Source organism: Platalea leucorodia (genome assembly GCF_965183815.1).
Source record: "Platalea leucorodia genome assembly, chromosome: 12".
Lineage (NCBI taxonomy): Eukaryota > Metazoa > Chordata > Aves > Pelecaniformes > Threskiornithidae > Platalea > Platalea leucorodia.
Window position 1 is genome coordinate 57873 of NC_138834.1, and position 26432 is coordinate 84304.

The window sequence follows — 26432 nt, forward strand, 5'->3', positions numbered from 1 at the left end:
TTGCTCTTTTTTCCTGGGCTCATCTCCATGACTCCTGACTTCCCTACATCCCACCCCCGAGCAATGCAGGGGGACAGGGAGCAGGGGTCGCACTCAGTTCATCACACATCATCTCTGCCGCTCCTTCCTCCTCGTGCTCTTCTTCTGCTCCAGTGTGGGCTCCTCTCCACGGGGCCACAGGTGCTGCCAGGAGCCTGCTCCAGCGCAAGCTCTCTGTGGGGTCACAGCTTCCTTCAGGCACATCCACCTGTTGCGGCTTGGGGTCCTCCATGGGCTGCAAGTGCATGTCTGCTCCACCGCGGACCTCCACGGGCTCCAGGAGGACGACCTGCCTCACCATGGCCTTCACCACAGCATGCAGGGGAATCTCTGCTCCAGGAGTGCCAGGAGCATCTCCTTCCCCTCCTTCGTCACCGACCTTAGTGTCTGCAGGGCTGTTTCACACTCACGTTTTCTCTATCACAGCATCTGCACAGCATTTTTTACCCCTTCTTAAATGTCCATCCCAGAGGCACAACCAGCGTTGCCGATGGACTCAGCTTGGACCAGCTGCAGATCCATCTCGGAGCTGGAAGTGGCTGTGCCTGACATAGGGGCAACTCCTCGTGTCTTCTCACAGAGCCCACCCCTGCAGCCCCTGCCTTGCCCCAGCTAACAAAACCTTGCCACGTAAACCCAATCCAACAGCAATCGCCTACAGGACAGAGAAAGGGGACTGAAAAATAGGGAAATGGAACCACAGAGGGAGAGGTACGGGGCGGGGGGGGGGAAATAGCGATGGGCTACAGGCCAGAGAGGAGGAAGCGACAAGGAATCAGCCTGGGAGAGATGGAGAAAAACAAAGAATAGCGATGGGCCACAGGGCAGAGAGGGAGGATTTTAAAAAGGGGACAGTGAGGTGGACAGAGATAAACTGAGAAATGCCAAAAAACCTTGATGAGCTGAAGGGGAACGACTGAAGCTGAAGGGGAATTAAAGAATAGGGACATGGAGCCAGACAGAGAGAGAACGATAAAGACAAAAAGCAGCTGTGGGACAGAGAGGGAAGAAGTTAAAAGACAGGGACAGGGACCTGGAACGAGAGAATTGAAGAAAGAAAAAGTCTATCTAGAAATCAGGGCATGGATAGAGGAATTAAAAAATAGGGACGTGGAGATGGGGGGCAGGAACTGTGAAGGGCTAAAGGGCAGATGAGGAGAAATTTTAAAAGTTGGGATAGGAAGACAGACATAGATGGAGAAAGACAAAAATAGTTATGGGCTGCAGGACAGAGGATGAAAAAAACAGGGACAGAGAACAGGACAGAAGCGCAGAGAGAAAAAGAAAACAGAGAGGTAGAACAGAGAAAGAGGGGGACTCACTGTCTCGGGGATGCAATGAGCTCAGAAGGGAACTGAAGCACGAGGGGGCACAGAAGCCCACCTCAGGGCCGCCCCTGCGGCTGCCATTACTTGTGGTGCCTAACATGCCAAGAGACACAAAATCACCATTTTGCTTGTAAGAAATCACCAGTCCCGCAGTCCTCCTCTCTACTACCCACATCTCTTCAAATGCTCATCCGATTCCAAAGGCAGCCTGCACGGAACCTGCAAAACCAAAGAGAAAAGCTTCACTGAGTTGCTGCAGGATACTTTGCTCTCAGATGCTGGCTCAGCCGACAACCACCTCACCTTCTTGGACCACTCATCCATGTGCTGCTTCACTCCTCTGATGTTACACGCATCATCTGCAGAAGTCAAAGTGAATAACATGTGCTGAGATACTGCCCAAACCGAGAACCTGCCCGCACCGATTCCCGTCTCCCACTCCTTTATCTTGGCCAGTTGCCTGCGCTGCCTCTGCCGTTTTCAGGTTGCCATGCTGAGGTGCAGGTACCACCTGTAAAACCCAAACAACAAGGCATGCTTATAGCTTCACCCACAATATGACACCTGAAAAACAACTGCTACTTCAGCCCACTAGTCATTGCTCACCATGCGCAAGTCAGCTCTGGTGCCCATATCCCACATGGCTTCACACCTTCAAAATAAAACAAAAGTCCAAACCATAACCTAGTCATATAGCCACCAGTCACACCTTCCCTCTAATACCACACACTGACCCACCTTCTTACAGCACTCACCTCGCCTCTCCTCCGTTGCCCTGCACGGCTCATCCCTCTGCATCTGCAAAAACAGCAATATCGAACAAGTCACCCGGCTGCAGAGTGACAGCTTAACAGTTCCAGTGGTCTTGTTCCCGTTTAGCAATACCATCTAGAGCCCAACTACAGCCAGCCATAAAAAGAAATATACAGCTCAAACATTAAGCCCTACACATACAAGCCTTAACACCTTTGAGATTCAATTTGCTCAACTAGGAGCACTCTAGCATTCAAGCTGAGTCTCCCACATGGCTCCAGTCATCCCCTCGGCACCTACCAAATGCTACAGAAATTACTGTCCTCGCCTGCTGCTGATGGCTGCTTGCTCTGAGATGGGCTGTACGGCCTTTGCCAAAACAGTCTAGGCATATTAGCATTAACCATTGCTCTTAGTGCTAATCTTCCCCTGGTTTTACCATTGCTACACCCCCAGGCAGAGCAGCTCCAACCCAGACACACACGTGCACAGTCTGACACTGCGTACGAACACTACAAACAATGTGACCCAGAGATCTAAGAAAACTCCCAGCAAGAAGAATGAGTCCTAGCCTGGAGGACAGTCTTGGAAGTGTACCATGAGGCATGAGGACAGTCTCGGGACACATCGTAACAGGAATGAGATGGCTCCAGGAGGTGGGGGGAATGGGGACATAGAGACAAGCTGAAGGGATTGTGGCACAAGGATAAGTCCACACTGGAGAAGGTACACCTTGAAGCATCAGTGGCTGTGTGTGAGGTCATGCTGGAGCACCTCAAAGCGTGTGGCCAAGGATAAGCCCACGACAGAGCAGGTACAGCCCGGGAGGGACTGCAGCCATGGGTGAGGCCATGTTGGAGCAGGTTTACTTCTGAAGGGACTGTGGCTGTGGGTAAGGCCATGCTGGAGCAGGGGCAAGGGGAAGAGTTCATTGCAATGTTAAACCCTATGGTCTGGCCCAAAGGGGCTGAGGTGGAGGCTGTAATGGAAATACCTTTAAATTGTTGTCACCCATGATTCGAGTTGCATGTTACAGGAATTACTAAAGCAGGAACCACCTGAACCAATGGAGGAGAAGCCTTCCAAGAAGCAGGGCAAGCACAGCAGTGACCCGACCTGAGCTGCCTTGGTGCCCAGTAACTCCACACAACACACCACCTCTCCTGTCCTGACTGACCACCATCACAGATGGAGCCCAGTCATGCACTAAATGAACATTTGTGGACATTTTACAGAGGTGGGCCATAGGCTAAGGGAATGAGATCTGTGTATTGTATCAAAGGATGGGAAGGGGCGGGTGGTTAATGAGGATGCATTGGATAGTGTGGGACCTGAGCACGATGTAAATGGTATGGAATGAGGGGTGGAGAACGTGCTGGTTTCAGCTGGGGTAGAGTTAATTTTCTCCACAGTAGCTAGCGGGGGGCTATGGTTTGGATTTGTGCCGGAAACAGCATTGCTAACACAGGGATGTTTTAGCTGTTGCTGAGCAGGGCTGACACAGAGTCAAGGCCTTTGCTGCCTCTGCCCCCACCCCAGCAGCGAGCAGGCTGGGGGCACCGGGAGCGGGGAGGGGACGTGGCTGGGACAGCTGAGCCCAGCTGCCCCCAGGGCCGTCCCACCCCGTACGGTGTCATGCTCAGCACCTAAAGCTGGGGGAAGGAGAAGGAAGGGGGGGTGATGTTCGGAGCGATGGCGTTTGTCTTCCCAAGTCACCGTTACGCACGATGGAGCCCCGCTTTCCTGGGGATGGCTGAGCACCTGCCTGCCGGTGGGAAGGAGGGAATGAATTCCTTGGTTTGCTTTGCCCGCGTGCACGGCTTTTGCTTTCCCTATTAAACTGCCTTTACCTCAACCCACCAGTTTTCTCACTTTCACCCTTCCAATTCTCTCCCCCATTGCACGGGGGGGGGGGGGGGGGGGGATGGGGAGGGAGCGAGCGAGCGGCTGGGTGGTGCTTAGTTGCCGGCTGGGGTTAAACCACGGCAGGGGTACAAGTTACACTCCAGAGATAACAGCGTGCCAAAGTAGACATAGAACCAAAATTTTAAAAGCCAAGGGATTAAGAGTTGAAAAGATTAAAAGATACGGACAGCAAACTAGAACAGAGACATAGAAATACAATTTTTAAAAAGGTGGCACTAAGGAAGGACAAGAAATAATTCAAAACTGAAGACATCAAATGGGATAAAAGTAGACATAGAACATTTTAAAAGTGACAAGGACTAGGAGAAGAACAATTAAATAAAGAGTAGGGACAACAAACTAAACAAACAGACATAGAAAGTAAATTTTTAAAGCAACAGGGTACACGACAGGTAGGAAACAAACAAAAAACAGGGGTAGGGAGCTTGACAAAAGTAGGCATAGAGGGAAAATTTAAAAAGCAACGAGGTACAGGACAGACAGGAAAGAACCAATACCAGAGACAGCAAACGAGATAAAAGTAGACATAGAAGCAACATTTTAAAAGCCAAGGGATTAAGAGAGGAAAGAATTAAGCAACATTGATAGCAAATAAAAACAGACATAGAAAGAAAGTTTTAAACGTGAAGGCACTAAAGAAAGACAAGAAATAATTAAAAAAAAAAACAGGGAAGGGAATAAAAGTAGGCATAGAAAGAACATTTTAAAAGTGAGGGGGATTAGGGAAATCAAGGGGAAAAATTAAAAAATAGGGACAGCAAACTAAAACAGAGACTTAGAAAGAAAATCTTAAAAGCGAGAGCACTAAAGAAAGAAAAAAAATAATTAAAAAAATAAAGACAGCTAAATAAAGACAACAAATGGGATAGAAGTAGACAAAAACTTTTAAAAGTCATGGGGGTTAAGGAAACAAGAACAAAATTAACACAGAGCCACAGCGAGCTCAACCAGCGATGTGGAGGAGCCCGGCAGGGGCTGCGCAGCTCCCGCAGCGGGCAGGGGACCTCACCTCCCCCAGGCTTCATCCTCAGCCCCTTCCTCCTCCTCCTCCCTGCCAGCTGCCCAACCCTCGACCCTCGCCCGCTCCCTCCAGAGCAGGGGCCACTCCGGCTGCACCTGGGGCCTTTTAGACCACCAGCCCAGCCCTATCGCTGCCTGACGGCCCCCACCCCCCCCACGGCTGGTAGCCCCAGCCCCTCCCCAGGACCCTGCCCAGGGGCTGCAGTCACGTCCAAAGGCACGCAGGGACAGAGGAATGTTTATTTGCCCAGGACCACTTGCCACCCCGCATCCCACTGCAGCGGGGTCCGTGCCACAGCACCAGCCACCACCACCTCCTGCCCATCCTGCAACAGCTACACCGCCATCAGTCCCTTCGTCTGCAGAAATTGTCCTTCAAACGTCCACAAGCTGTCCATCGAACATCTACCGCATCAGCTAGTCTGTGGCTTGGGCTCCACCCGTTGTGGTGGTCACCTGGGAGAGGAGAGGCAGTGCAGGACCACCAAAGCCAGTGCAGGGCCACCAAAGCCAGTGCAGGCCATGGCATGGTGGCAAGTCCACGGCTTCCCGCAGCTCCCCCCCTAGCAGCGTAGGTGGCTCCTGCAACGGCGCGTCCTGCCACAGGCAGAAGTGTGGCTTGCGGCACCTTCAAGGCATCTCCAGCGCTGTGCCCATGTGGCATCCCTGGGCTTTAAGGTCACAGCAAACTCCTCCCCTGGCCTCTTCTCCAGGGGGAGCTGTCCATGGGCCACCGGCCCTTCAGGGTGTCCCTGTTCTGGTGACCCAAGATGGCGGCAGCGGCGGTGGTTCCAGGCAGAGCTTCAAGTGTTCGCCGGAGCTGGCGGTGGTGCCGGGGGATGGTGAAGCCTGGGGGGTGGCCCAAGGCGCCCCCACCAATAAAGGCGTTGGGGGTCTGGTCACGGCGTCTTGGGGGGAACCCCGGGGATTTTGGGACTCGGCCCAAGGAGGCACCAGGGTGGGGTGGAGTGGCAACCATTTATTGGTGCTGTGTGCTGGTAGTGCCAGAGCCATACTGGGAGCACTGGGGCCTGTGCTGGGAGTGCTGGGACCCATACTGGGAACACCGTGAGTGCACTGGAGCTGCACTGTGAGTGCACTCGGTGTGCGCGAGGAGCCTTGGGGCCTGTACTGGGAGCACTGGGCTCATACTAGGATTGTACTCAGACAGCTGCAGCCCAGGCTGGCATGGTACTGGGAGCACTGGGCCTCTTACTGGGATCTTACTTTAACTGTAGCTCAGGCTGGCATCATACTGGGAGCACTGGTGCTATACTGGGAGTGCTGGGGTCCATACTGGGATCTGACTCAGACAGCTGTGGCTCAGGCTGGCATTGTACTTGGGAGCACTGGTACTATACTGGAAGCGCTGGGCCCATACTGGGAGTGTGTCAGCCCATACTAGGATCGTGCTCGAAGAGCTGTGGCTCAGGCTGGAATCATACTGGGAGCACTGGTGCTATACTGGGAGCGTTTGGTCCCATACTGGGATCATGCTCGGAGAGCTGTGACCCAGACTGGCATCGTACTGGGAGCGTTGGGGCCCAGACTGGGATCGTGCTTGAAGAGCTGTGGCTCAGGCTGGCACCGTACTGGGAGCACTGGGCCCATACTGGGATGGTGCTGGGCCGTACTGGTGCGCTCAGGGGCCGGGGGGGTCCCCGTCGCCCCCCCGCACCAGCAGCACCGGCCCCAGCCCCTCCGTCAGCACCTCCAGGAACTCCAGGTCTGACCCACGTCAAGGCCCTGACGCACGGCTGACCCACACGTTCCCCCACTGCCCCCGAGCTCCCCCCGTCCCCCAGACACCCCGTAACTGCCCCCCAATCCCCCAGAACTGCCCCCGATTCCCCTCAACCGACACATAAGTGCCCCCCCCCGCCCCCCAGTCCCCCCCACTGACCCGTTTTGCCAGTTCCCCCCATTTTTTAGCCCATTTTTGATGTTTTTTTTGCCCCATTCTGCCTGGTTTTGTCCCGTTTTCCTCATTTCTGTCCTGGTTTTGTCCCAGTTTACCTGGTTTTGCCCTATTTTCGCAGAATCAGACTGCTTTTTGCCCTTTTGGCATCAGCTTTGCACATTTTGCCTCAGTTTTGCCTTTCTTGCCCTGGTTTGTGCCCCAGATTCCCCATTTCTCTTTCTTCCCCCCATTTCTTCTCCCCTTTTTTCCCCATTTTGCCATTTTCTTCCCCATTTTGCCCGTTTTCCCCAGTTTCCCCCATTCGTGCCCCACCCCCCACTTCCCCCTCTCTCCCTGTTTTCCTGTTTTTCCTCCATTTTTCACCATGCCTCCCTGTTCCCCCACTTGCTGTTTCCCCCCATTTTCCCTATTTCCCTGCTTTTCCCCCATTCCCTCTTTTTCCCCCATTTCTCCCATCTTTTTCCCTGGCTTTTCCCCATTTTTCCCCACATCCCCTAGTTCTCCACTGTTTTTTCCCCTGGTTTTCCCTCATTTATCCCCATTTTTCTGTTTCTTCCCCATTCCTCCCCCGTTCCCCCAATCTTCCCCACATTCCTCCCCAGTTCCCCCCCTTTAGGATACAGTTGTCGAGGGGCCGGGGGGGCCGGGGGGGCGGTGGGGGGGGCAGGTCCAGCAGCACCAGCCGGGCCCCCCCTGAGCACCGCCCCACCGCCTCGTTCAGCCGCTCCGCCGCGTGCATGCGCCGCACGTTCCCCCTCCCCAGCGACCACCAGTCACCACCAGTGTGCACCAGTACGTGCCAGTGCCCACCAGTGCCCCCACCCAGCATACCCTTCTTCCTCCCAGCACTGCCCAGTGCCCACCCCCCACCTCCCAGTACAGCCTGCAGCCCCAAATCCCTTCCTCCCAGTATATACCGGTGCCTCCTTGTGAGTCTCAGTATGGCCCAGACCCTCCCCATGACCTCCAGCATAGCCCACAGCCCCAAACCAGTATGGTCCAGTACCCTCCCCATGACTCCCACTATGATCCATAGCCACCCAATATGGCCCAGAGCACCATCCCAGTAACTTACAGTGCCTCCCAGTACACCCCAGTGCCTCCCAGTACACCCCAGTGGCACTCACGGGCTGGGGCCCCGTCGGGGGGCACCTCCCTCCTCCTCCTCCTCCTCCTCCCCTGCACTGGGGGCCTGCGATGGGGCGGGGCCTCCCTGTAACATCATTGGCAGTCACATGTGATGTCACACCTCATGATATCACTCCTGCTGTGGTGTGTCATGGTGGGTCACCAGGTATTGTATCCCGCCTCCCCGCCAGGGCTGGGGGCATGTGGCAGCCCCGGCTCTCCGCCCCCTCTGCAAGTGTGATGTCACGCAATGTCGTGTGACGTCACCTGCCCTTGGCGCATCTGGCGCAGCATCTGGGAGCGCTGCTCCATCATCAGCGTCCGCTCATAGGTGTATGCCGAGACGTCACTGTCGTGCTGCAGGAAGGGATTCAGGTGTCAGAGGGGACCCAGGCATCTGGGGGGGCACCCGGGCGTCCAAGGGGAGACCCAGGCCCACGCCTCACCAGCTCGACGACATGGGTCTGGGCGGGCAGACCCCTCCGGCGTGCGACAGCCTCCAGCAGCCGCCGCAGGCGCACGCTGTTGTCCTCCAGCAGCGCCACCGTGAACAGCCGCACCCGGCACCCCCGCCAGGCCTGGGGCAGACGGCCTCAGCGGGAGCGCCCCCCGGCGCCCCCCTGGCCCCCCAGAGCACTCACCTACAGCACCCACCCCACTGCACCCCAGAGTCCCCACAGCACCCGCCCCATAGCATTTGAGCCCCCCACACACCCACCCTGGCCCCCCAGCACTCCATAGCCCCCCACAGCACCCACCTGTGCCCCACAGCACCCATTGCCCTCAACTGCACCCACCCGGCCTGAAGCATGCCCCAACACCCCACAGCCCCCCTCCCCCGGCCCCCCAGCACCCCGTAGCCCCCCTCCCAGCCCCACGTACAGGGTGCTGTCGCAGCAGCAGGGGCAGGAGGGTGAGCAGGCGCCCGTCACCCACCACCCACCAGACGTCCAGGGTGCCTCCTGGTGCCCCTGCTCCCAGCGGCCCCTTGGCCACCAGCAGCGCCCGGCCCCCGGCCCCCGCCACTCGCAGCAGCTCTGGGGGGAGAGCGGGGAGGGGGTCTGGGGGGCGTGGACCCCCACGGCCCCACTGCTGGGGGCGGAGGTCCCAGCCCCCCGGGACCCATGGGTCCCCTGTGTCCCCACATCCACATCCCACCCGTGTCCCCACACATGGCCCCCATCCCCTCCTGCCCCCATGTCTCCCAAGTCCTCCCTTCTCCTCCCTGTTCCCCCACAGCACCCCTGTGTCCCCCCGCATCCCCTCCTGCCCCCCGTAGCCCACACCCCCTCTTGCCCCACCGTGTCCCCATGTCCCCCCACATCCCCCTTCCCCTCCTGCCCCCTGTGTCCCCCCATGTCCCCCCACATCCCCCTTCCCCTCCTGCCCCCTGTGTCCCTCTGTGTCCCATGTCTCCCCACATCCCCCTTCCCCTCCCACCCCCAACATCCCCCATCTCCTCCGGCCCCCCGTATCTCGCCCCTGCCCCTGCTCCGTACCGACAAATCTCCGGGCCGCAGCGGGGTCATGCCGCCGGCGCCAGCCATGGGGCCAGCCCATCAGGACAGCGTTGGGGCGCAGGGCCCCCAGCCCGCAGCCCTGCACCAGCGCCGCCAGCCCCGGGCCCCGCCCCGGTGCCACCAGCACCTGCACGAAGCCCCGTGCCCCCGCCCCCGCCAGCCCCGCCCGCAGCGCCTGGGGGGGAGAGGGGGCATCAGGGGCAGGAGGTGCCTCCCCCGGGGGGGACACACCCCCCATAGGGACCCAGCTCCATAGGGCGTCCCCCCCATAGGGACCCCGACCCACAGGGACCCAAGTCTCCAGGGAATCCCAGTCCCAGTCCCTCCGGCACCCCCAACCCCACGGACGGCGGGGTGCTCACCTGCTCAGCGGCGTGGGCACGGGGCTGGTCCTGGGGCAGGTCCCCGGGGATGACGGAGCCGACGATTGTCAGCCCCTTCCCCGCCTGCAGCTGGGCGGCGAGGGCCAGCAGCTGGGGCTGCGTCGCCCGCAGCTCCTCATCCAGCTTCAGCAGCACCAGCAGCTGCGGCCTGCCAAGGGCAAGGAGTCTGGGACCCACAGTGGGACCCACGGCCACCCAGGACCCGCAAGGAATGCGGGATGCTCACCTCCAGCTGGGAGCAGGGGGCTGCCCATCCTCCAGACGCAGGAGGGCGAAGCGGGCGGCACTGAGGGAGAGGCCCCGCAGCCCTTCCCCCCACTCGCTCTGCGCCCTGCGGGGGAGGGGAGGCGATAGGGGACCCCAATCTCTGGCAGGGGACCCCGACATCCAGGCAGGACCCCCCGGGCTCTCACCCACCCGCGGTACTCCAGGTACTTGTAAGCGGTGGCACCGATGCCCAGGGCCAGGAGGGCGCAGTACCAGCAGGTCACCAGCATCAGCCCCAGGCACAGCGTGGCCCCCGCCAGCGAGACCCCCCTGTGGGGCGGGTGGCCGTCGGTGGGGACCTGAGCACCCAGGGAGGGGGACCCCGGCACGCTGGGGGGGACGCAGGGCTCACCAGTGGTAGAGGCGGCAGCGGGGACTCCAGCCGGGGGTGGGCAGCAGCCCCTGCAGGGCGCAGGCCAGGTTGAGCCCCAGGTAGGACGTCAGCCAAAACCTGTAATGAAGCAGGGCGGATGATGGCATCACCGCATGACCTCATTGGGCAGCACCGGAAGATATGACGTCAAGGCATGTCACCGCACACGGAGAGAACAGGCGCCAGCAGGTCGAGGGAGCCGAGGAGGACGCCCAGCTCGGCCACTGCCGCCGTCGCTGCCAGCGGCCAGAGCCGCCCCCGGCCCAGCGCCTGTGGGGAGAGAGGGGCGCGGTGAGGCCCCACGATGAGGTGTGGGGTGCGGCGCTGCTATGGGGGGATGGGACGTGGAGCACTCACGTGGGGCAGGGGCAGGGCGCGGGTGCGGGCCAGCCCCCGGAGCAGCCGGCTGCCCCCCAGCAGTGCCTGCAGCCCCGCCCCCACCGCCGACAGCAGGGCCCCGGCCAGCGGCACCCAGGGGGATGGCCATGAGGCTGCCCCTGCCACCGGCGTCCCCCGCAGAGAGACGCCGAACCTGGGGGGACAGAGGTGTCAGTGGGGGGGACACACAAGGGACAGCAGGGACCCCCCCAAGGACGTTGAGGACCTGCCTGGGGACACCAAGAACCCCCTGGGGACACCATTGGGACATCAGGGACCCCCATAGGGACCCTGGGGACGCCCTTAGGGACAGCATTTGGACATTGGGGACCCCCTCAGGGCACAGGGGATGGACAAGGGATGTCGGGGACATTCCTGGAGACGCTGGGGACCCCCTTACGGACATTGTGGACTCCCTGCGGATGTCAGCAGGACATTGGGGACCTCTCTAGGGACAGTAAGGACACACTGGGGACACTGTGGAACCCCCTGGGGACACCCCCAAGGACAGCACTGAGACACTGGGAACCCCCTGGGGACCTCTCTAGGGATACTAGGGACCCCCCTGGGGACACCAGGACCCCCCCAGGGACACCATTGGGACAGCAGGGACCCCCTGGGGACACTCACTTGTCACGCAGCAGCTGCCCCTCGACGGAGGCCCCCAGCAGCAAGGCCGCGCTCAGGTCTGCGCTGTCAAGGAAGTGCCCCCCAAAAACCGGCACCCCCACCCCAAAAAGGTGTGACCTCCCCCAGGTGACACCCTCCCCCTCAGCCAGGGTACACCCCATACATGTGGCTTGCTGCCCGCCAAAACCTCCTGGAGTGCCCCAAAACAGCCCTCTTCCCTCCAGGCGCCCCCCTTCCTTAAGGGGGACGCTAGTTTCAGGCTGCCCCCCTCCATTCCTGCTCCCCCCAGGTTTCAGGGTCCCCCCAAAAAGCTGTGGGGCGGATGCAGCCCAGGGCGGTGGCCAGGGCGGCCCCCAGGCTCCCAGCCGGGACGGAGCGGGCGACGTCACGGAGCTCCCCAGAGCGGCTGCAGCCCCACAGCACCCCTGCTCCCGGACACCTGGGTCCATTCCCCGGACACCTGGGCTCCCCAGGGTCCCACCCGCAGCCCCCACAGATCTATTCCACACTTGGGAGGCCCCCCCTAGATGCCTGGGCCCCCTCCCGAATGCTGGGGTCCCCTCCTCGAACCCCTGGGTCCCCCCCTGCTCATGTCCCCTCCCAGATACCTGGATCCCCTTCCAGGATGCTGGGGTCCCCTCCTTGGACCTCTGGGTCTCTCCCAAACACCTGGGTCCCCTCCCGGACATGCCCCCTCCCGGACATGCCCCCTCCTTGGATCTCTGGGTGTCCCCCGGACACCTGGGTCCCCCCCAGACGCCTGGCACCCGCTGAGGCCGGGGTCCCTGCACTCACCCGAGGCAGTGGGCAGGCTCAGCCCCAGCAGGACACCGAAGGAGGAGTCATCGTCATCGTCGTCCCCACCCGGCCCCTCCTCCAGCCCCGGCTCGGGGGGGTGGGGCCACAGGTTCTCTGTGGGGCAGGGCACACCTGGGTCCCTCCCATCCCCACCCACCAACCCCCGTGCCCCACAGCTGCCCCACATCCCCCCTGTGCCCTCACCACACCCTGGCCGTGCTTCCCACACCTGCCCCACGCCTGCCCCACACAGACTCACGCGCCAGCAGCTGAGCGCTGGGCCCTGGGAAGGCCAGCCGTGCCCCCTGGGTGCCGTTGCTGTGGGGCCGGGCCGTGGGGCAGGGCTGGAGGCGTCCACCAGGCTGGGGGGGCAGGCACAGCCTTGGGAGGGGGAGAAGGCCGTTAGCATCCCATTATCCCACCATTTGCATATCTAAAGCAGGGGACAGAGGGCTGACTCACGCGTGCGGGGCCGCCCCCGGCAGGGCGGCGCGTAGGGCCCCTGCCTGCAGCGCCAGCAGGGCCAGCAGCAGCCCAGCGGGGGCCAGGGGGGCGGCGCGGGCGGCGGGGGGGGCGGCGGCCCCCAGCCCCAGCAGCCCCAGCAGCCCCGCCCCGTAGCCCCGCCCGTTGTTCAGCCGGCCCCCGCGGCCCCGCCCCGGCAGGACGGCTGCCTGGGGGGCCACATACACCTGCGGCAAGAGGGGTGAGAGACCCGGGCCACGCCCTCAGCCACCCGGCTCCGCCCACTGGGCCCCACCCATGGGCAAGATGCCACACCCTGAGAACCTCCTCCCCCCAGTTGCCCGGGCAGAGGAAGCCCCGCCCCCTCCTCCAGGGTCCCTCAGGGCCCCACCCCCCCCACAGCCCTCCCCATGGCCATCACCCCTGCTCTCCCCATGAGGCCACGCCCTCTCCCTGTGGCCACACCCCCTCAGGCTCTTCCCCCTGCCAAGGCCCCGCCCGGCCCTGCCCCTCCAGGGGCCCTGACCCACCAGTAGGATCTCGGCAGCCCCCAGGGCGGCGGCGGCGGCGGCGAAGGCGGCGCTGAGGAAGGCGCAGAGCCCCACGGCCCCCCCTGCCTCAGGGCCCAGTGCCCCGGACAGCAGCCCCAGGGGGCAGCCCCCTGCCACGCCCATCCATAATGTCAGCAGGGGCGGAGCAGGGGGTTCCCCATGCTCCGCCCCCCACCCCCACCACACTCACCAGGGTCGAGGCCATTGGTAGCAATGGCGCTCAGGGACACAGCCGTCAGCACCGTCTGGGGGGAGACATGACCTCTGACCCCCATGATCCCAGGCCTGACCTGTGACCCCTGAGCCCACCACATGACCCCAGGTGTGACCCTGGGACAACACCTGTGACCCCAGCCATAATGCTGGGACATGACCCCGGACCCCAGCAGTGGCCTCGGGTGTGACTCCCGACCCCCCTCCCGCAGCCCCCCAGGACAAAGCCAACAGCAGCACCCCCCATCCCAGGGCATGACCCCCGGCCCCACTCACACAGGCGCCGAGCAGGAGGCCGATGGCGGTGGCCTGCAGGACCCCTCCGGCACCGACCACCCAGGGCAGCCGCAGCACAAGCACCAGCCCCAGCAGCGTCTGCAGGGAGGGTGCCGCCACCCCCCGCAGCGTCCCCAGCAGCCGCCGCTGCGCAAGAGGACAGGTGTCCATCACACCGGCAGGGACCCGAGACAGGGCCCACCCTCCCGGGCGCCGGGATCCCTCACCGGGGCATGCCCGTCGTCACTATCGGGGCTGAGGGCGCTGTAGGGGGCCATGCGGCGCAGGAGGGCAGGGACACGGGGGCGGGTGGCCAGCTCCTCCTGCGGGGAAGCAGGACACGCACTCGTGAGCGGGCGCCGACCAGGAGGCCGCTGACGAGGCGGCTGCTGAGGAGAGGCCGGGGCCTCACCTCAAAGAGCGCCAGGTTCCTGTCACAGGCCAGGCCGGCCTCCGGGGGGGCGGGGCCTGCTGCGGCCCCGCCCCCCCGTCCGACCCCGCCCATGGCGCGGGCGTGGCCGCGGGAAGGGGGCGTGGTCTCCTCGCTCGGGCTGGGGCTGGTGTCAGAGGGGGGGGGGCCGCGAGCTGGAGGGGGAGGGGGGCTCGGGGCTGCTCTCCGAGGGCTCCGCCCCAGCGCGCCAGGGCCGCGCCCCCAGCCCCGCCCCCGACATGGCGACGTCACCCGGGCACCACGGCCGATAATGGTGCGATGAGGTCAGCACGGATGCGATGAGGTCACCAGGACCTGCAAGGACGGGGGACAGAGAAAATGAGATGGAGAACGCATTCCATTTGGGGGGAAATATGGACAGTTTGGGGCCAAACAGGGGTTTGGGCAGGAAAATAGACTTTTTTGGGGGAAAAGCAGTCATTCTGGGGGCAAGCCAGGCTTTTTTCCCCAGGGAAAAGGGCATTTTGGGGGGAAACAGACGTATTTGGGGAGAAAATTGCTTTTTTAGAGAGACAATAGCCATTGTAGGGGACAACATTTTTTTCAGGGAAAAGGACATTTAGGGGAGAAACAGCCATTTTTTTGCAGAGAAAAAGGCACTCTGGGGTGAAAAATAGCCATTTCTAGGGGGAAACAGGCATTTTGGGGGGCGAAACAAGCATTTTTTCCCACAGAGGAAAGCATTTTGGGGGAAAACAGCAATTTCTAGGGGAAAAATAACCACCTTGAGGGACAAATAGATATTTTGGGGGGAGAAGTTGCCATTTTGGGGGCAAGTGGCCTGCTTTTGTGGGGAAATTGCCATTTTCTGCTGGGAAAAGGTATTTTGGTGGGAAAGATCAATTTTGGGGAAAGAAACAACAATTTTTTTTGCTGAAGAAAAGGCTTTTTAGGTGGGAATCAGCCATTTCTAGGAGGAAATTAGCCATTTTGGGGGGAAACAGACTTTTTGGGGGGGAAGATAGCCATTTGGGGGGAAAGGAACACTCTGAAAAAAAAAATTTATGGCAAAATAAAAGTAATCTTGGGGAAAAAATGCCAGCTGGGGGACGAATGGCTGCTTTGTGCCATAAATCAACACTTTGCAGTAAACCCCACTGTTTTAGTACAGAATCTGTCACTTTGAGGGGGAAAAAGGGAATTTTTGAGGTGGAAAAAAAAAGCCATTTTGGGGGAGAGAAGCCATTTTTGGGGAAGGAAGCTACCACTCCAGGAAGAATGAAAACACATAACAGTAAAGATACTCACCTCACTGGAAAATAAATTGATCACAGAGGAAAAAAAAAATTTGCAGAAAAACAGCCACTTGTAGCAGAAACCAAGAGTTTGCTGCATAAACTACCAATTTGATGCAAAGTCGGCCACTTTGGGAGGAAAACCTGACATTATGAGGGAAAAAGGGCCACTTTTTTTGGGAAAACTGCTGCTTTGGGGGGAAAATGGCCACTATAGCAGCAGCAGATCACTTTGGGGCAGCCTGCCCAGCGGGGGTGCCCCAGGCTGCTGCTTTGGGCTGAAATCAGGACGTTTTGGGGGGTCACTCTTCCCAGCTCACATCACTTTGGGGGCTGACACCACCGGCACCCGGGGGGGGGGGGGGGGGAGCGGGGGTAGAACCACCATTCTGAGGCCAATTCCCGTGATTTCAAGGCTCCCCCCACCCCCAGGAGCTTGACCCCCTCTTAGACCATCCACTTCTGGGACCGAACTCCCCCTTTTCGGGTCACCGCCTCCCCCGAGCCCCCCCGTTTTGGGTCCAAACCCCGCCGTTTCTGAGCTCCCCCCCCTTCCCCGTCATTTTAAGGCTAAAAACCCGGAGCCGCGCGCGGAAAGGGCGGAAACGACCGTTACCACCGTTACGGCGCCGTACCTGAGGGGTGGGGGGGGGAGGAGGGAGGGGCGGGCGCGCGCCCACCGCCGCCGCCGCGCGACGTCCCGCCGCCACCACGCCCCCTCGCTGCCGCAGGGGCGGGGTGCCGCAGGGGCGGGGCCAAGGCCGGAGCTCGAGTGGGCGGGGGCGTGGCCTGGAAAGGGGCGGGGGCAGCGCGGTGACCAGAACGGGGGCGGGCCGCACAGCGGAGGGCAGGGCTTGGGGAAGGGGCGTGGCCAGGCGGCGCCCGCACCCCACCGCCCCCCCCCCCCTCCCCACACACCACGCGGAGCCGTGTCCGTCTCATCCGTTTTATTCCGCGGCCGGCGCCGGGGCTCCCCCCTCAGAGGAGCGGCCGCGCCCGCTGGGTAGGCAGGACGCCGAACCGCCGCTTCAGGGCCAGGCGGTGGCGGGAGAACTTGTCGTCCGGGGAGAAACGGGCTGGGTGGGCCGAACGGGTGGGCTGCCCCGCCGGGGACACCTTCTGCGGGGAGGGAAGGGATGGGTGAGGCGGCGCCGGGACCCTCAGAGCCCTCCCGGAGCCTCCCCGGTCCCCCCCGCCCCGGTACCTTCAGGGTGTAGACGCGCTCGCCGCGCTCATCGCTGTAGCACTGCAAGAACATGGCGCCGCCGCCGCCGCGCAGAGCACCACGGGAAGGGGCGGGGCGGCGCGGGGCACCACGGGAGGGGGCGCGGCCGAGGGAGGTGCGGGGGAGGGGGCGAGGCTGAGGCTCGTTAGCGAAGCCGCCGGGGTGGCTTCACGGTTTCTATTGGCCGGCCCCGGCCCGTGAACTTTGGACTTTGCCCCCGGAGCGACGCCCGGGTCGCCACCCCGGGATGGACGCGCTGCGGTGAGGCGGCCTTGTTGGCTGTGGGGGGCCACGGGGGCCGCCATGTTGCGGGCAGGGGACGGGGGTAGTGGGGTGGCCGGGTTGAGGGCTGGGGGGCCACGGGCCGGGGGGCAGACCCGTTAAGGGCTCGGTCGTCCCCAGGGCGGTGGCCCGCCGGGCCTGGTCCCCACCAGTCCCGCAGCCGCGGCCCTTCTGGGTGTGTGACCGGCGGCGGGGGCGGCCCCGGGGGCTGTTGGCCGCCAGCCTGGAGGAGCTGCGGGAGCAGGTGAGGGGCAGCGACACCCCCCCCCCCCCCCGGGATCCCCCAACTGCCCCGGGAACCCCCCAAATTGCCCCCAGGGGTATGAAATTCCTCCAGAATGCACTGAAATTGCTCCTGGGACCCCCAAATTGCCTCCAGTACCCCCCTAAATGTTCCTGCGACCCCCATAAATTACTTCAAAGCTTCCTAATTGCCCCTAGACTGTCCTTAATTGCCCCTGAGAGCCCCCCAGGACCTCTGATTGCCCCTTGGGAGTCCTCCAATTGCCCCTGGGACCACCAAATTGCCCCTAAGAGTGTCTAACTGTCCCTGGGACCCTCCACTTAACTTTTTGGACCCCGTAATTACCCCTGATGCTTTCTAATTGTTTCTAGGGGTTTTGTAATTGCCCTTTGGACTGCCTCTAAATTACTCTCACAATTTTTAATTCCCACTCAGAAGCCCCCCAATTAGCCCCTGGGATCCCCAAATTGCCCCCAGGAGTATCTAACTGCCCCTTGGGAGCCTCCCCATCTTCCTAATTGCCCCCATGGCTATGTAATTGTCCCCAGGATGCCCCATAATTACCCCTAATGCTTTGTAATGGTCTCTAAACTCTTAATTGGTCCTGCAACCCCCCCATGCTCCACAGAACCTCTAATTGCCCTCACACCCCCCCGATTGCCACCCTTCACCCTTAATTACCCCTTGGGATCCTCTTAATGGTTCCTGGCCCCCCCAGTTATCCCCTAGACATCCCAATCACCCTGACAGCCTCTAATTGCCCCTGGATCTCCCACATTGCACCCCCTGGCTCCCCTGAGCTCCCCCAGGAAGCCCCATATGCCCCTGGGACCCCCTAATTGCCCCCCCACCCCGGGGCAGGCAGGGGAAGCGCTGAGCCTGGGGCCACTCGTGACGCTGGTGCTGGCAGAGGACGGGACAGCGGTGGAGACAGAGGGGTTTTTCAGGGCGCTGGTGCCCCACACCCCTCTCATGGCCCTGGCACCAGGGCAGCACTGGGAGCCCCCGAAGGTGAGACCCCCCTGGGACTCCAGATACCCCCAGTGGCCCCCTAATATTCAGTCCCCCCATACCTCCTATAGCTCACTTAGGACCCCCAAATAGACCCCCAACTGCCCACTGGGACCCCCCAAAACTCCTCTGCTCCTTCTTAGGGCCACCCAATTACCCCAGGACCCTGTACAGGTCCCTTAGGAGCCCCAGATCTCCCCAAGGAACCCTATAGACCCAAGGGATACCCCAAGACATCCCCCCCCCCCCCCCAAGACTGCCAATTGCCCCACAATAACTCCCCCAGATCCCCCATAACCCAAAAAAAGACCCCTCCAAGCACCTAATTACCCCCAACCCCTCTTCCACCCCCCAGGCTGGGCTGTTCAGGGAGCACTGGGAGCCTGAGATCCCCCGGGCACAAGGGTCCCGCCCTGGGGATGAGGTGGCCCGGGTGACGGTGGCCCTGGCCAAGGCAAGTCCCCACGACCTGGTGGGGCAGCTGCGGGTGACAGCGGCTGTGAGGGGCCTCCGCTGTGATGTGGCGGGGCTTGGCCCAGAGCGGCTCCTGAGGTACGTGAGCGGGGGGGGGTGGGTCCTGACCCATGGGGACCCCTCTGTGGTGGGGGGGCTTGGCCCCATTGACCCTTCTCCCCATAGGGGTTCAGGTGGGGCAGGAGAAAGTTTTACCTCCTTGGATCATTATCTGCCCCATGGGGTCTTCTCCTGCCCCACAGGAAGCCCCACTGGCGGGGCGGGTGGCCCTGTTGACCTCTCTCCCCATGGGGGTGCAGATGGGCAGGAGGTCTTGCCCCATGGGGTCAGGTATCTGCCCCATAGACACCCCATGAGGGCAGACGTCAGGGGAGCCCCATGGGGCAGCTCTGAGCCCCCTTTCTACTCCCCCCAGGGAGCTGCTGCGGCTGCTGGTGGCCACGACACGCGCCCTGGGGCAGAGCCTCCTGACCCTCTCTGCTGCCCTCCGCCGCCTCCTCGATGGTGCACTGCCCCAGAGGGTCACCTATGACCACTAAGCACCACCTCCTCCCTCGTAACCCTGACCGATTTCCCCTATAGGTGCAGCCCTTCCACCTAACTCCCCTCAATAAAGGTCTGAGGAAGCACTGGGCATGGCTGGGAGAGCTCATTGCTGTGACAGAATGGCTGTTGGTGGGGGGACAAAGGGCATTGTAGGAAGGAGGAGGGACTAAGGGATCAGGCTCTGCCACCTCCTCCTCACCAAAAAAAAAAAAAAAAAAAAAACCCAACCCAAAAATGGGGGCAGGGGAGGGGGGAAGGTCAATTTATATAGAAAAATACACATTGGGAGGGCAGGAGCAGACAAGGGTTGGGCAACAGGTACCAGAGTGTCGCTGTGGTTCCGCCCCTTAGAAAACTATGGTGCTCACGTCAGGAAGGGCTCCAGAGCCACCCTCTCTGGCGGTGAGTTCGCCAGCGGCTCTGTGGTGCAGGTGCCTTTCTAGCCAGCAGTCCTCCAGTGACTCTGCAGTTTGGTGGTCCAGAGCAGACAAGATCAGGGGACAGAACCAGAGCTTGGCATCTCTATAGTTCTCTGCAACCTCAGGAGCTGCTGAAACCCAGGAGACAAGCTCTCTCTCTCCGCCTCTCGTCTCTATGTCCCACGGTCCTCCAGGAGGGTGCCTCTCTGTCACCTGGGGCGCTGCTCTATGCCCCCGGGGTCCATCAGTCCTCCAGGAGGGGTTCCAGGAGGCCCCGGCGGCGGTTGGGGGCTGCTTGTAGCTGCTCCCACAGGCGGCGGCGGCGGCAGAAGAGGTCAAGGGCGAGGGTCCGGGCCACCCCCCGGCCGTGGGGGTCTCGCTGCAGGGCCTGGTGCTGGGACGCTGCGGGGGAGGGGACGTCAGGGTGGAGCCTGGACACCAGGGTCCCCTCCACAGCACCCGTCCCACCACCTCTGGCACTAACCCAGCTCATTGGCAATGGCGGCGCGGGCAGGGGCAGAGGCTGAGGCCCAGACGGCATCGAGGACGCGGCTGCCATTGCGGTGACATGCCAGCGAGAGGAAGTGACCCTGCGGGGGTGAGGACAAAGCAGGAAGTGATGTCAGCAATGAGAGGAGCTTAAAAGCATCGTGGTGGGCCACTACCGACCCCCAGTTTTTTAAAGGAGGGGCATGAAACCCCCATGCAGTGCGATGGGGAGACATGAAACCACCATATGGCTTTGAGGGAGGGCTTGAAACTGCCCCAGAACATCCTGTGAATGGGGATCTGGCCCCAAAATGCTGCTGGGGGGGCCGTGAAAGCAGGGGTTCAGCCCCAAACTGGCACTGGGGAACCCCACCCCTACCTTGAGCTTGCGGAGGAGGCGGCGGCGGGCACGGGTGGGGACGGTGGGTGAGGCGAGGAGGGCATCCCAAACCCGGCTGCCAGGGGGGCTGCGGGCCAGGGCAGCCAGTGCAGGGTGGGGCAGCGCCTCCAGCCCCGCCAGAACTGGCCCTGGGTCCCTGAAATGCAGCAGATGCTGGAGAAGGAGGGAGCCATGGAGGGTGATGGGGCCCAGCGAGGGCTGCAGGGAGAGAAACAGGGGGGAAATAAAAGGGTGGGGGCAAGTGGGGGTCTCAGGAGACCCTCAAAAGCCCCCCTGGGGGGAGTCTTGGGGCAGATACAGAGCCAAAAAGAGGTTTCGGGGAGTATAAAGGGGCTTTAGGGGATAAATAGGGGGGCAATTGAAGGGGTTGGGTGCAACTGGAAGGACAAGGAGGTCCCCAAAGCCCCCCAGGGGGTCTTGAGAGATTATAAGGGGGGCTATGGGGTAAGCAGGGGTCTCGGGGGGCAAATTGGGTGGGTGGAGCAAATAATTGTGCGAGGGGGCCAAACAGTGGATTTAGGAGGGGAAACTGGCAGTTGGAAGAGTCCATAAGGGTTCTGGGGGGCAAGCAGGGGGGGCCTGGGGGCAAATTAGGGGAGGTGGGGGGCACGAGGGGGAATTGGGGGCAGGTGGAGAGGCAGGCAGGGAGAACCGGGGGGGTGAGGCAGCCCCATCCTCACCTCTGGCTCTGCCCCCTCCATATCCTTGTCCCTGCCCCCAAAGGGGCGGAGCCCGGCCAGGAGCCCCACACAGGCCTGGCGTCGCTCCCGTGGATCCCAGCAGCCAAAAGCCTATTGGAGGAGAAAGGTGAGGAGGGTGGAGCTTGGGGAGGGGCCTCTGAGGGGGCAGGGTCTGCATTGAGGGGCCAAATGCCCCCCTCCCCAGGACGGGCACTAGGACCAAGCAGAGGACTGGAGAGGCAACTTTAACATGGGGTGGGGCTTCCTGAAAAGAGGCGTGGCCTACCTAAAAGACCCATCTTGTCTTAAAGAAGCAACAGCACCTTGAAAGGGCAATGTGCTCTGAAGTGGGCCCACCCCTTGTCCTAGCCAATAGGGAGCCTGCATTGCAAAGGTAGGTGGAGCTTTGTGGGGGTGTGGCTTGCCCTGAGGGGTGTGGCCTGCCCGAGGGGGCGGGGCTGGTCCACCCTCAATAGGGACCCCACTGGCATCCAATAGGGACGCTTTGTGGGGCTTAGGGTGGGGCTAAGAGGAAAGGGGTGTGGCCTAAGGGGGCAGGGCTTATTTAAAGGCACCGGGCACCCTCCCAGGTTCTCTGTGCAGATCATCACCAAGGCCCTTCCCCAATGGCGGGGCTTAGGAGAAGAGGGGGTGGAGACTAGCATGGAGGGGGCATGGCCTACCTGGAAGAGGCAGCGCAGCGCCTCCTGCTGGAGGCCGGGGTGTCGGCGGCAGGCACCCAGCAGGGCTGTGAGCACCCCGGGGTGGCCACAGGCCAAGGGCTCAGCCAGGGCAGGGCCCAGCTCCGACAGCACCTCCCCCACCTGGGGGGTGGAGCCAGCATCAGCCCTGCCTCCTCTGTGCCCACAAGCCCTGCCCACCCTGTTGGTCCCTGCCAGCCAGCTGCAAGGTCCTGCCCCCACCCACAAGCCCCACCTTCCCCAGGCCCTTCTGCAGAAGCCCTGCCCTCAAGCACCCCACCCAATCGGCTCTTACCTGTGAGTCCCACCTCCCCCTTCAGGCCCACCCAATAGACTGCAGCTCTGTGCCATAAGCCCCGCCCCCAAGGAACACTGCCCAATAGCCCCACCCACAAATACACCCCTCCCTATTAAGCTCCGCCACAAGCCTCCCACCCAATAAGCTCCATCTTCACCCACAGGCCCCACCCCTTTAAGCCCCGCCCCATCCTTCCTCTCTTCCCCAGCTCCGCCCCTCCTGGGCCCCCTCCCCCCACCCTTCCATGCCCCACTGCCTTAAGCCCCGCCTACCACATCAGCAGGGGCATGGTCCAGCAGGCGCTGCAGCCCATGATTGGCCACCCGGTGGGCAGCCACGCCCCGGAGGTGGCCCTTCAGCTGCTGATGGAAGAGCTCCCGCAGGCGCTGGGGCCCCGCCACTGCCATGGCCACCTCCAGCAGCCGACTGTGCTCGGGATCCTGCAACCCCCACACCAGGGTGCTGGGGACAACCAATCAGAAAAGGGCAGCCGGGACCCCCACCCAATCAAGAGCCAGGCCCAGGTCCCATGCCCCCTTACCCCCACCCAAGCAACAGGAAGCAGCCCTGGGTCAGCCTGGCCAATCAGTGGCCAGCATTGGTAGAGCGCTGACCAATGAGGAAGGGTCTAGTGGCTGGCTGGCCAATTAGCAAAAGGGGTTGGGGACCCCTGGCCAATCAGGAGCAAGCCTCATGAAGCCACTAGCAAATGGAGGGGAGCCTGGGGGCTGGCTAGCCAACCAGCAGCTGACTTTAAAAACAGGCACCAATAGAAAACAGGCCAAAACTCCCCCCTCCAATCATGAAACAAGGCCCGAGACCTCCCAGCCAATAGGCAAACAGCCCCAGCAAACCCCCAGTCAATGGAAAGCAGCCTCAGGATCAACTAGCCAATCAGGAAAGGGACCTTCAAATCTCCAGCCAATCAAGAAGTGGCACTAGAGAACACTAGCCAATAGGGAGGAAAGCAATGACCATTAAGCCAATCAGCAAAGGGCACCTGTGAACCCCCAGCCAATCAGATATCTGCCCCAAATGCCTCTCAGCCAATGGAGGAGCACCCTCAGAGCCAGCTGGCCAATCAGAACACCCACACACACCTCACAGGGCCCAACAGGAACTCACCTCTCAGCAGGGGTGGGGCTGGGCGGGGCCAGCTGGCCAATGAGTGCATCGCAGAGGCGGGAGCAGGCAGGCAATTGGCTGTGGTGCAGCACCTCCAGCGCCACCTGCAGGCACAGGCTGGCGCTGGCCGGGGACAACAGGGCTGGGAGGACAGGGGGGCAATTAGAGGGAGCAGGAGGACAATTGCAGGGGGCAGATGAGGGACATCTTCCCCCCCCGGGGCAGTTGTGTGGCATTTGGCTCCCCCCCAGGCACTTACAGGCCAGATGCTCCTCAAAGACCTCCGCTAATTGCCCCAGGAGGAGTGGGAAGGAGGGGGGAAGCTCCGCCCCCTCTGCCACTGCCTCCGCCGCCTTGAGTGTCAGCTCCACCCCCTTGGCCTTTAGCTCCGCCCCTCCAGGGGGCAGCTGCGGGACTCCTGGGGGTAACAAGGCAGAGATGAAGGGGGAGGGCAGGGGGAAACCCGCACCCCCCCGCTACCCCCCCAGTTAATTACCCTCTATAGACACCCCCCCCCCGCCAAATGCCCCTGTAGACCCCCCAGGTGCACCCCAGCCTCCTCCACTCCCCTCCTGACCCCCAAACCTCCCCCAGACCCCCCTCAATCAACCCTCAGACCCCCAAACCTGCCCCAGACCCCCCTCAATCACCCCCCAGTTGCCCCCCAGACCCCTCCAAACCTGCCCCAGACCCCCCTCAATCACCACCCAGTCTCCCCAAACCTGCCCCAGACCCTCCCAATCACCCCGTAGACCCCCACCCCCAACACCTCACCTGCCCCTGGGGCACCCCCCAGCACCCGCAGCAGTGCCCGCACCACGAAGCTGCCGGCTGGGTGCTGGGCAAAGGCCACCAGGTCATCCCTCACTGCTGCTGCCAGCTGCCCCACGGCTTCCTCCGCCTGCCCCACGGCTTCCTCCGCCTGCCCCACGGCCTCCCCCAGGGCGGGCAGCACCCGCCCCAGGGCAGCCTCCAGCACCCGGGCCCCCAGTGGGTGCCCCGCTGGTCCCCCCAGGCCCCCCACCACCAAGGGGGGCAGCACCCGCCCCAGCATCCCCAGGGGGGCCTGGGGCAGCAGTGCCTGCAGCACTCGTGACCCCCCCGGGTCCAGGGCCACCCCCAGCCCTGCCGCTGCCGCCTCCGCCAGCACGTTGGGGGCAAAAAGGGCTGCAAGAGAGCAAAAAACAGAAGGAACTCCTTCATTACCCCCAAAATGCATAAAGATCCCTTGGAAAACTAAACAGCTTCTCAAAATACAGTTATTTAACCCAAATACTCTAAATGTATGCTCCCAAGAGCTACACAATAACCCCAAACACCCCCAAAGACACTCAGGGTTCCTCCAAACCTGCCCACAGACCCCAAAACCCACTCAGGGATCCCCAAAACCCCTCAAAATCCCCCTAGATCTGCTTATGAACCCCCAAAGCCCTTCATGATGCTGCAATACATGTTCACAGACCCCCAAAACCTCTCAGGGCGCCTCCAAATCTGCTCACAGACCCCAAAAACCCTTCAGGACGCTCCAAAACCCACTCAGAAAGCCCCCAAGCCCTTCAAAATCGCTCTAGATCTGCTTCCGGACCCCCAAAACCCCTCAGGTTGCTGCAATGTATGTTCAGGGTGCCCCCCAATCCGCTCACAGACCCTAAAAACGCCCCAGAGACCCCCAACGCTCCTCAAGATCTCGTCAAATCCCCTCAGGGACCCCCAACCCCCACCCCCGTTCCTCTCCTCACCAAGCTCCTCCGCGCTGAGCCCCTCCTGCAACGTCTCCAGGGCCCGTCGGAAATACTCGGCAGCATCGGGCTCCAGCCGCGGCCGCAGCCGCGGCCCCGGCCGGGCCACGCTCCGGGCTTCCCGCCGCACCCCCATGGCGGAGGAGACGTGCCGCTTTCCCAGGATGCGCCGCGCGGGAGAGAGGAAAGGCGGGGATGACCCCCGCCGGCCGCCGTACAGCGCCAACACGGTTTAGCCCCCGCCGGCCACCGTACGGGTGGGGGAGGGAAAATGGCGCCGCCGTGTTGCCTCTTTGTATCCCAGCATGCCCCTCGGCCCCGCTCTCTCCCGGCGACCCTTGCGCCGTCCCGGACACCACCCCCCCCCCCACCACCCCCACCACCCCCACCACCCCCCCCCCCCACCCCCCCCGCAGGCTCCGGCTCCGGTTTGTTCCCGCTGGGCCTTTAACGGGGGTGGGGTGGGGACTCCCCGGACGCGGGGTCCCTGACTGCTGCTCTCTCCCGCAGCTGCTGGAACCCCCCGAGCCGTCGCCATGGTGAGGGAGCTCCCCACCGATCCCATAATCCTACGGGGCAGAGGACAGGTTGGGTTCCTCCAGCTCTATGATGTGGTGACAGTATGCAGTGGCTCTCAGTTTTTGTCAATCCGCCCCAGTGCCTTCCAATGTCCTTCAGTGCCTCCCAGTCATTTTCCAATGGCAGCTAGTTCTTCCCAGTCTATCCCCAATCCGTCCCAGTGATCTCCAGTACCTCCCATTCACCCTCTGGTGATGCCCTCCCAGTGAACTTCCGGTGGCAGGTAGTTCTTCCCAGTCACTGCCCAGGGCTTTCCAGTCACCTGCCAGTGCCTCCCAGTCAACTTCTCGTGGCAGTTCTTCCCAGTCAACCCGCAGCGCACTCCAGTAACTCCCAGTCCCTCTCAGTGCTCTCCCAGTCCCTCCCAGTGTTCTCCCAGTGACCCCCAGAGCCCCCCAGTCACCCACCAGTTCCTCCCAATGCTCTCCCAGTCCCTCACAGTGCTCTCCCAGTGAGAACCCCCAATTCCTCCCAATCACCCGCCAGTGGCCCCAGTGCCTCCCAGTCATTCCCCAGTGCTTCCCAGGGCCTCCCAGTCAACTTCCATTGACAGCTAGTTCTTCCCAGT

At 62.0% G+C, this 26432-nt stretch overlaps 4 protein-coding genes across 23 annotated transcripts; 1 reads left to right on the forward strand and 3 right to left on the reverse strand.

The window, feature by feature from the left end:
* Window positions 1–1536: 1536 nt before the first annotated feature.
* On the reverse strand, window positions 1537–14514 carry LOC309596597 (solute carrier family 12 member 6-like). 14 transcript variants are annotated; one of them, XM_082325006.1, is made up of 17 exons: window positions 14379–14514; window positions 14194–14289; window positions 13967–14113; window positions 13668–13722; window positions 13457–13587; window positions 12724–12845; window positions 10638–10736; window positions 10436–10555; window positions 10245–10349; window positions 9998–10166; window positions 9615–9810; window positions 8998–9152; window positions 8562–8693; window positions 8383–8472; window positions 8115–8200; window positions 7609–7742; window positions 5318–6794 (listed from the first exon to the last, which is right to left on the reverse strand). In XM_082325006.1, exons 1-17 carry the CDS (start codon window positions 14469–14471, stop codon window positions 6709–6711), a joined length of 2016 nt encoding a protein of 671 aa, XP_082181132.1. In that variant the 5' UTR covers window positions 14472–14514; the 3' UTR covers window positions 5318–6708. The 14 variants fall into 14 exon arrangements, 13 of the variants coding, with proteins under 13 accessions (XP_082181129.1, XP_082181132.1, XP_082181123.1 ...); XR_014229565.1 differs by lacking the exons at window positions 5318–6794; window positions 7609–7742; window positions 8115–8200; ... (4 more) ...; window positions 14194–14289; window positions 14379–14514 and adding exons at window positions 1537–1586; window positions 1671–1878; window positions 1974–2019; ... (2 more) ...; window positions 11016–11190; window positions 11667–12509; XM_082325003.1 differs by lacking the exons at window positions 5318–6794; window positions 7609–7742; window positions 12724–12845; ... (3 more) ...; window positions 14194–14289; window positions 14379–14514 and adding exons at window positions 1837–1878; window positions 1974–2019; window positions 2123–2165; ... (1 more) ...; window positions 11016–11190; window positions 11667–12509.
* Window positions 14515–16584: 2070 nt separating this feature from the next.
* On the reverse strand, window positions 16585–16967 carry NOP10 (NOP10 ribonucleoprotein). Its single transcript, XM_082325026.1, has 2 exons — window positions 16857–16967; window positions 16585–16771 (listed from the first exon to the last, which is right to left on the reverse strand). The coding sequence occupies exons 1-2, from the start codon at window positions 16908–16910 to the stop codon at window positions 16631–16633; spliced, it is 195 nt and encodes a 64-aa protein (XP_082181152.1). The 5' UTR covers window positions 16911–16967; the 3' UTR covers window positions 16585–16630.
* A 12-nt stretch (window positions 16968–16979) lies between these two features.
* LOC309596600 (lipid transferase CIDEB-like) lies at window positions 16980–19610 on the forward strand. 2 transcript variants are annotated; one of them, XM_082325024.1, is made up of 5 exons: window positions 16980–17138; window positions 17280–17403; window positions 18265–18414; window positions 18770–18966; window positions 19304–19610. In XM_082325024.1, the coding sequence occupies exons 1-5, from the start codon at window positions 17125–17127 to the stop codon at window positions 19425–19427; spliced, it is 609 nt and encodes a 202-aa protein (XP_082181150.1). In that variant the 5' UTR covers window positions 16980–17124; the 3' UTR covers window positions 19428–19610. The 2 variants fall into 2 exon arrangements, with proteins under 2 accessions (XP_082181150.1, XP_082181151.1); XM_082325025.1 differs by lacking the exon at window positions 17280–17403 and having other exon boundaries at window positions 16985–17138; window positions 17775–18414; window positions 19304–19594.
* Window positions 19611–19717: 107 nt separating this feature from the next.
* Window positions 19718–25547, reverse strand: NOP9 (NOP9 nucleolar protein). Of its 6 annotated transcripts, none has more exons than XM_082325019.1 (10): window positions 25286–25547; window positions 24321–24713; window positions 23806–23964; window positions 23547–23688; window positions 22697–22883; window positions 22106–22246; window positions 21423–21533; window positions 20722–20940; window positions 20338–20443; window positions 19722–20255 (listed from the first exon to the last, which is right to left on the reverse strand). In XM_082325019.1, the coding sequence occupies exons 1-10, from the start codon at window positions 25419–25421 to the stop codon at window positions 20098–20100; spliced, it is 1752 nt and encodes a 583-aa protein (XP_082181145.1). In that variant the 5' UTR covers window positions 25422–25547; the 3' UTR covers window positions 19722–20097. The 6 variants fall into 6 exon arrangements, with proteins under 6 accessions (XP_082181149.1, XP_082181146.1, XP_082181147.1 ...); XM_082325018.1 differs by having other exon boundaries at window positions 19725–20255; window positions 22694–22883; XM_082325022.1 differs by having other exon boundaries at window positions 20130–20255; window positions 20722–20878; window positions 22694–22883.
* Window positions 25548–26432: the final 885 nt, after the last annotated feature.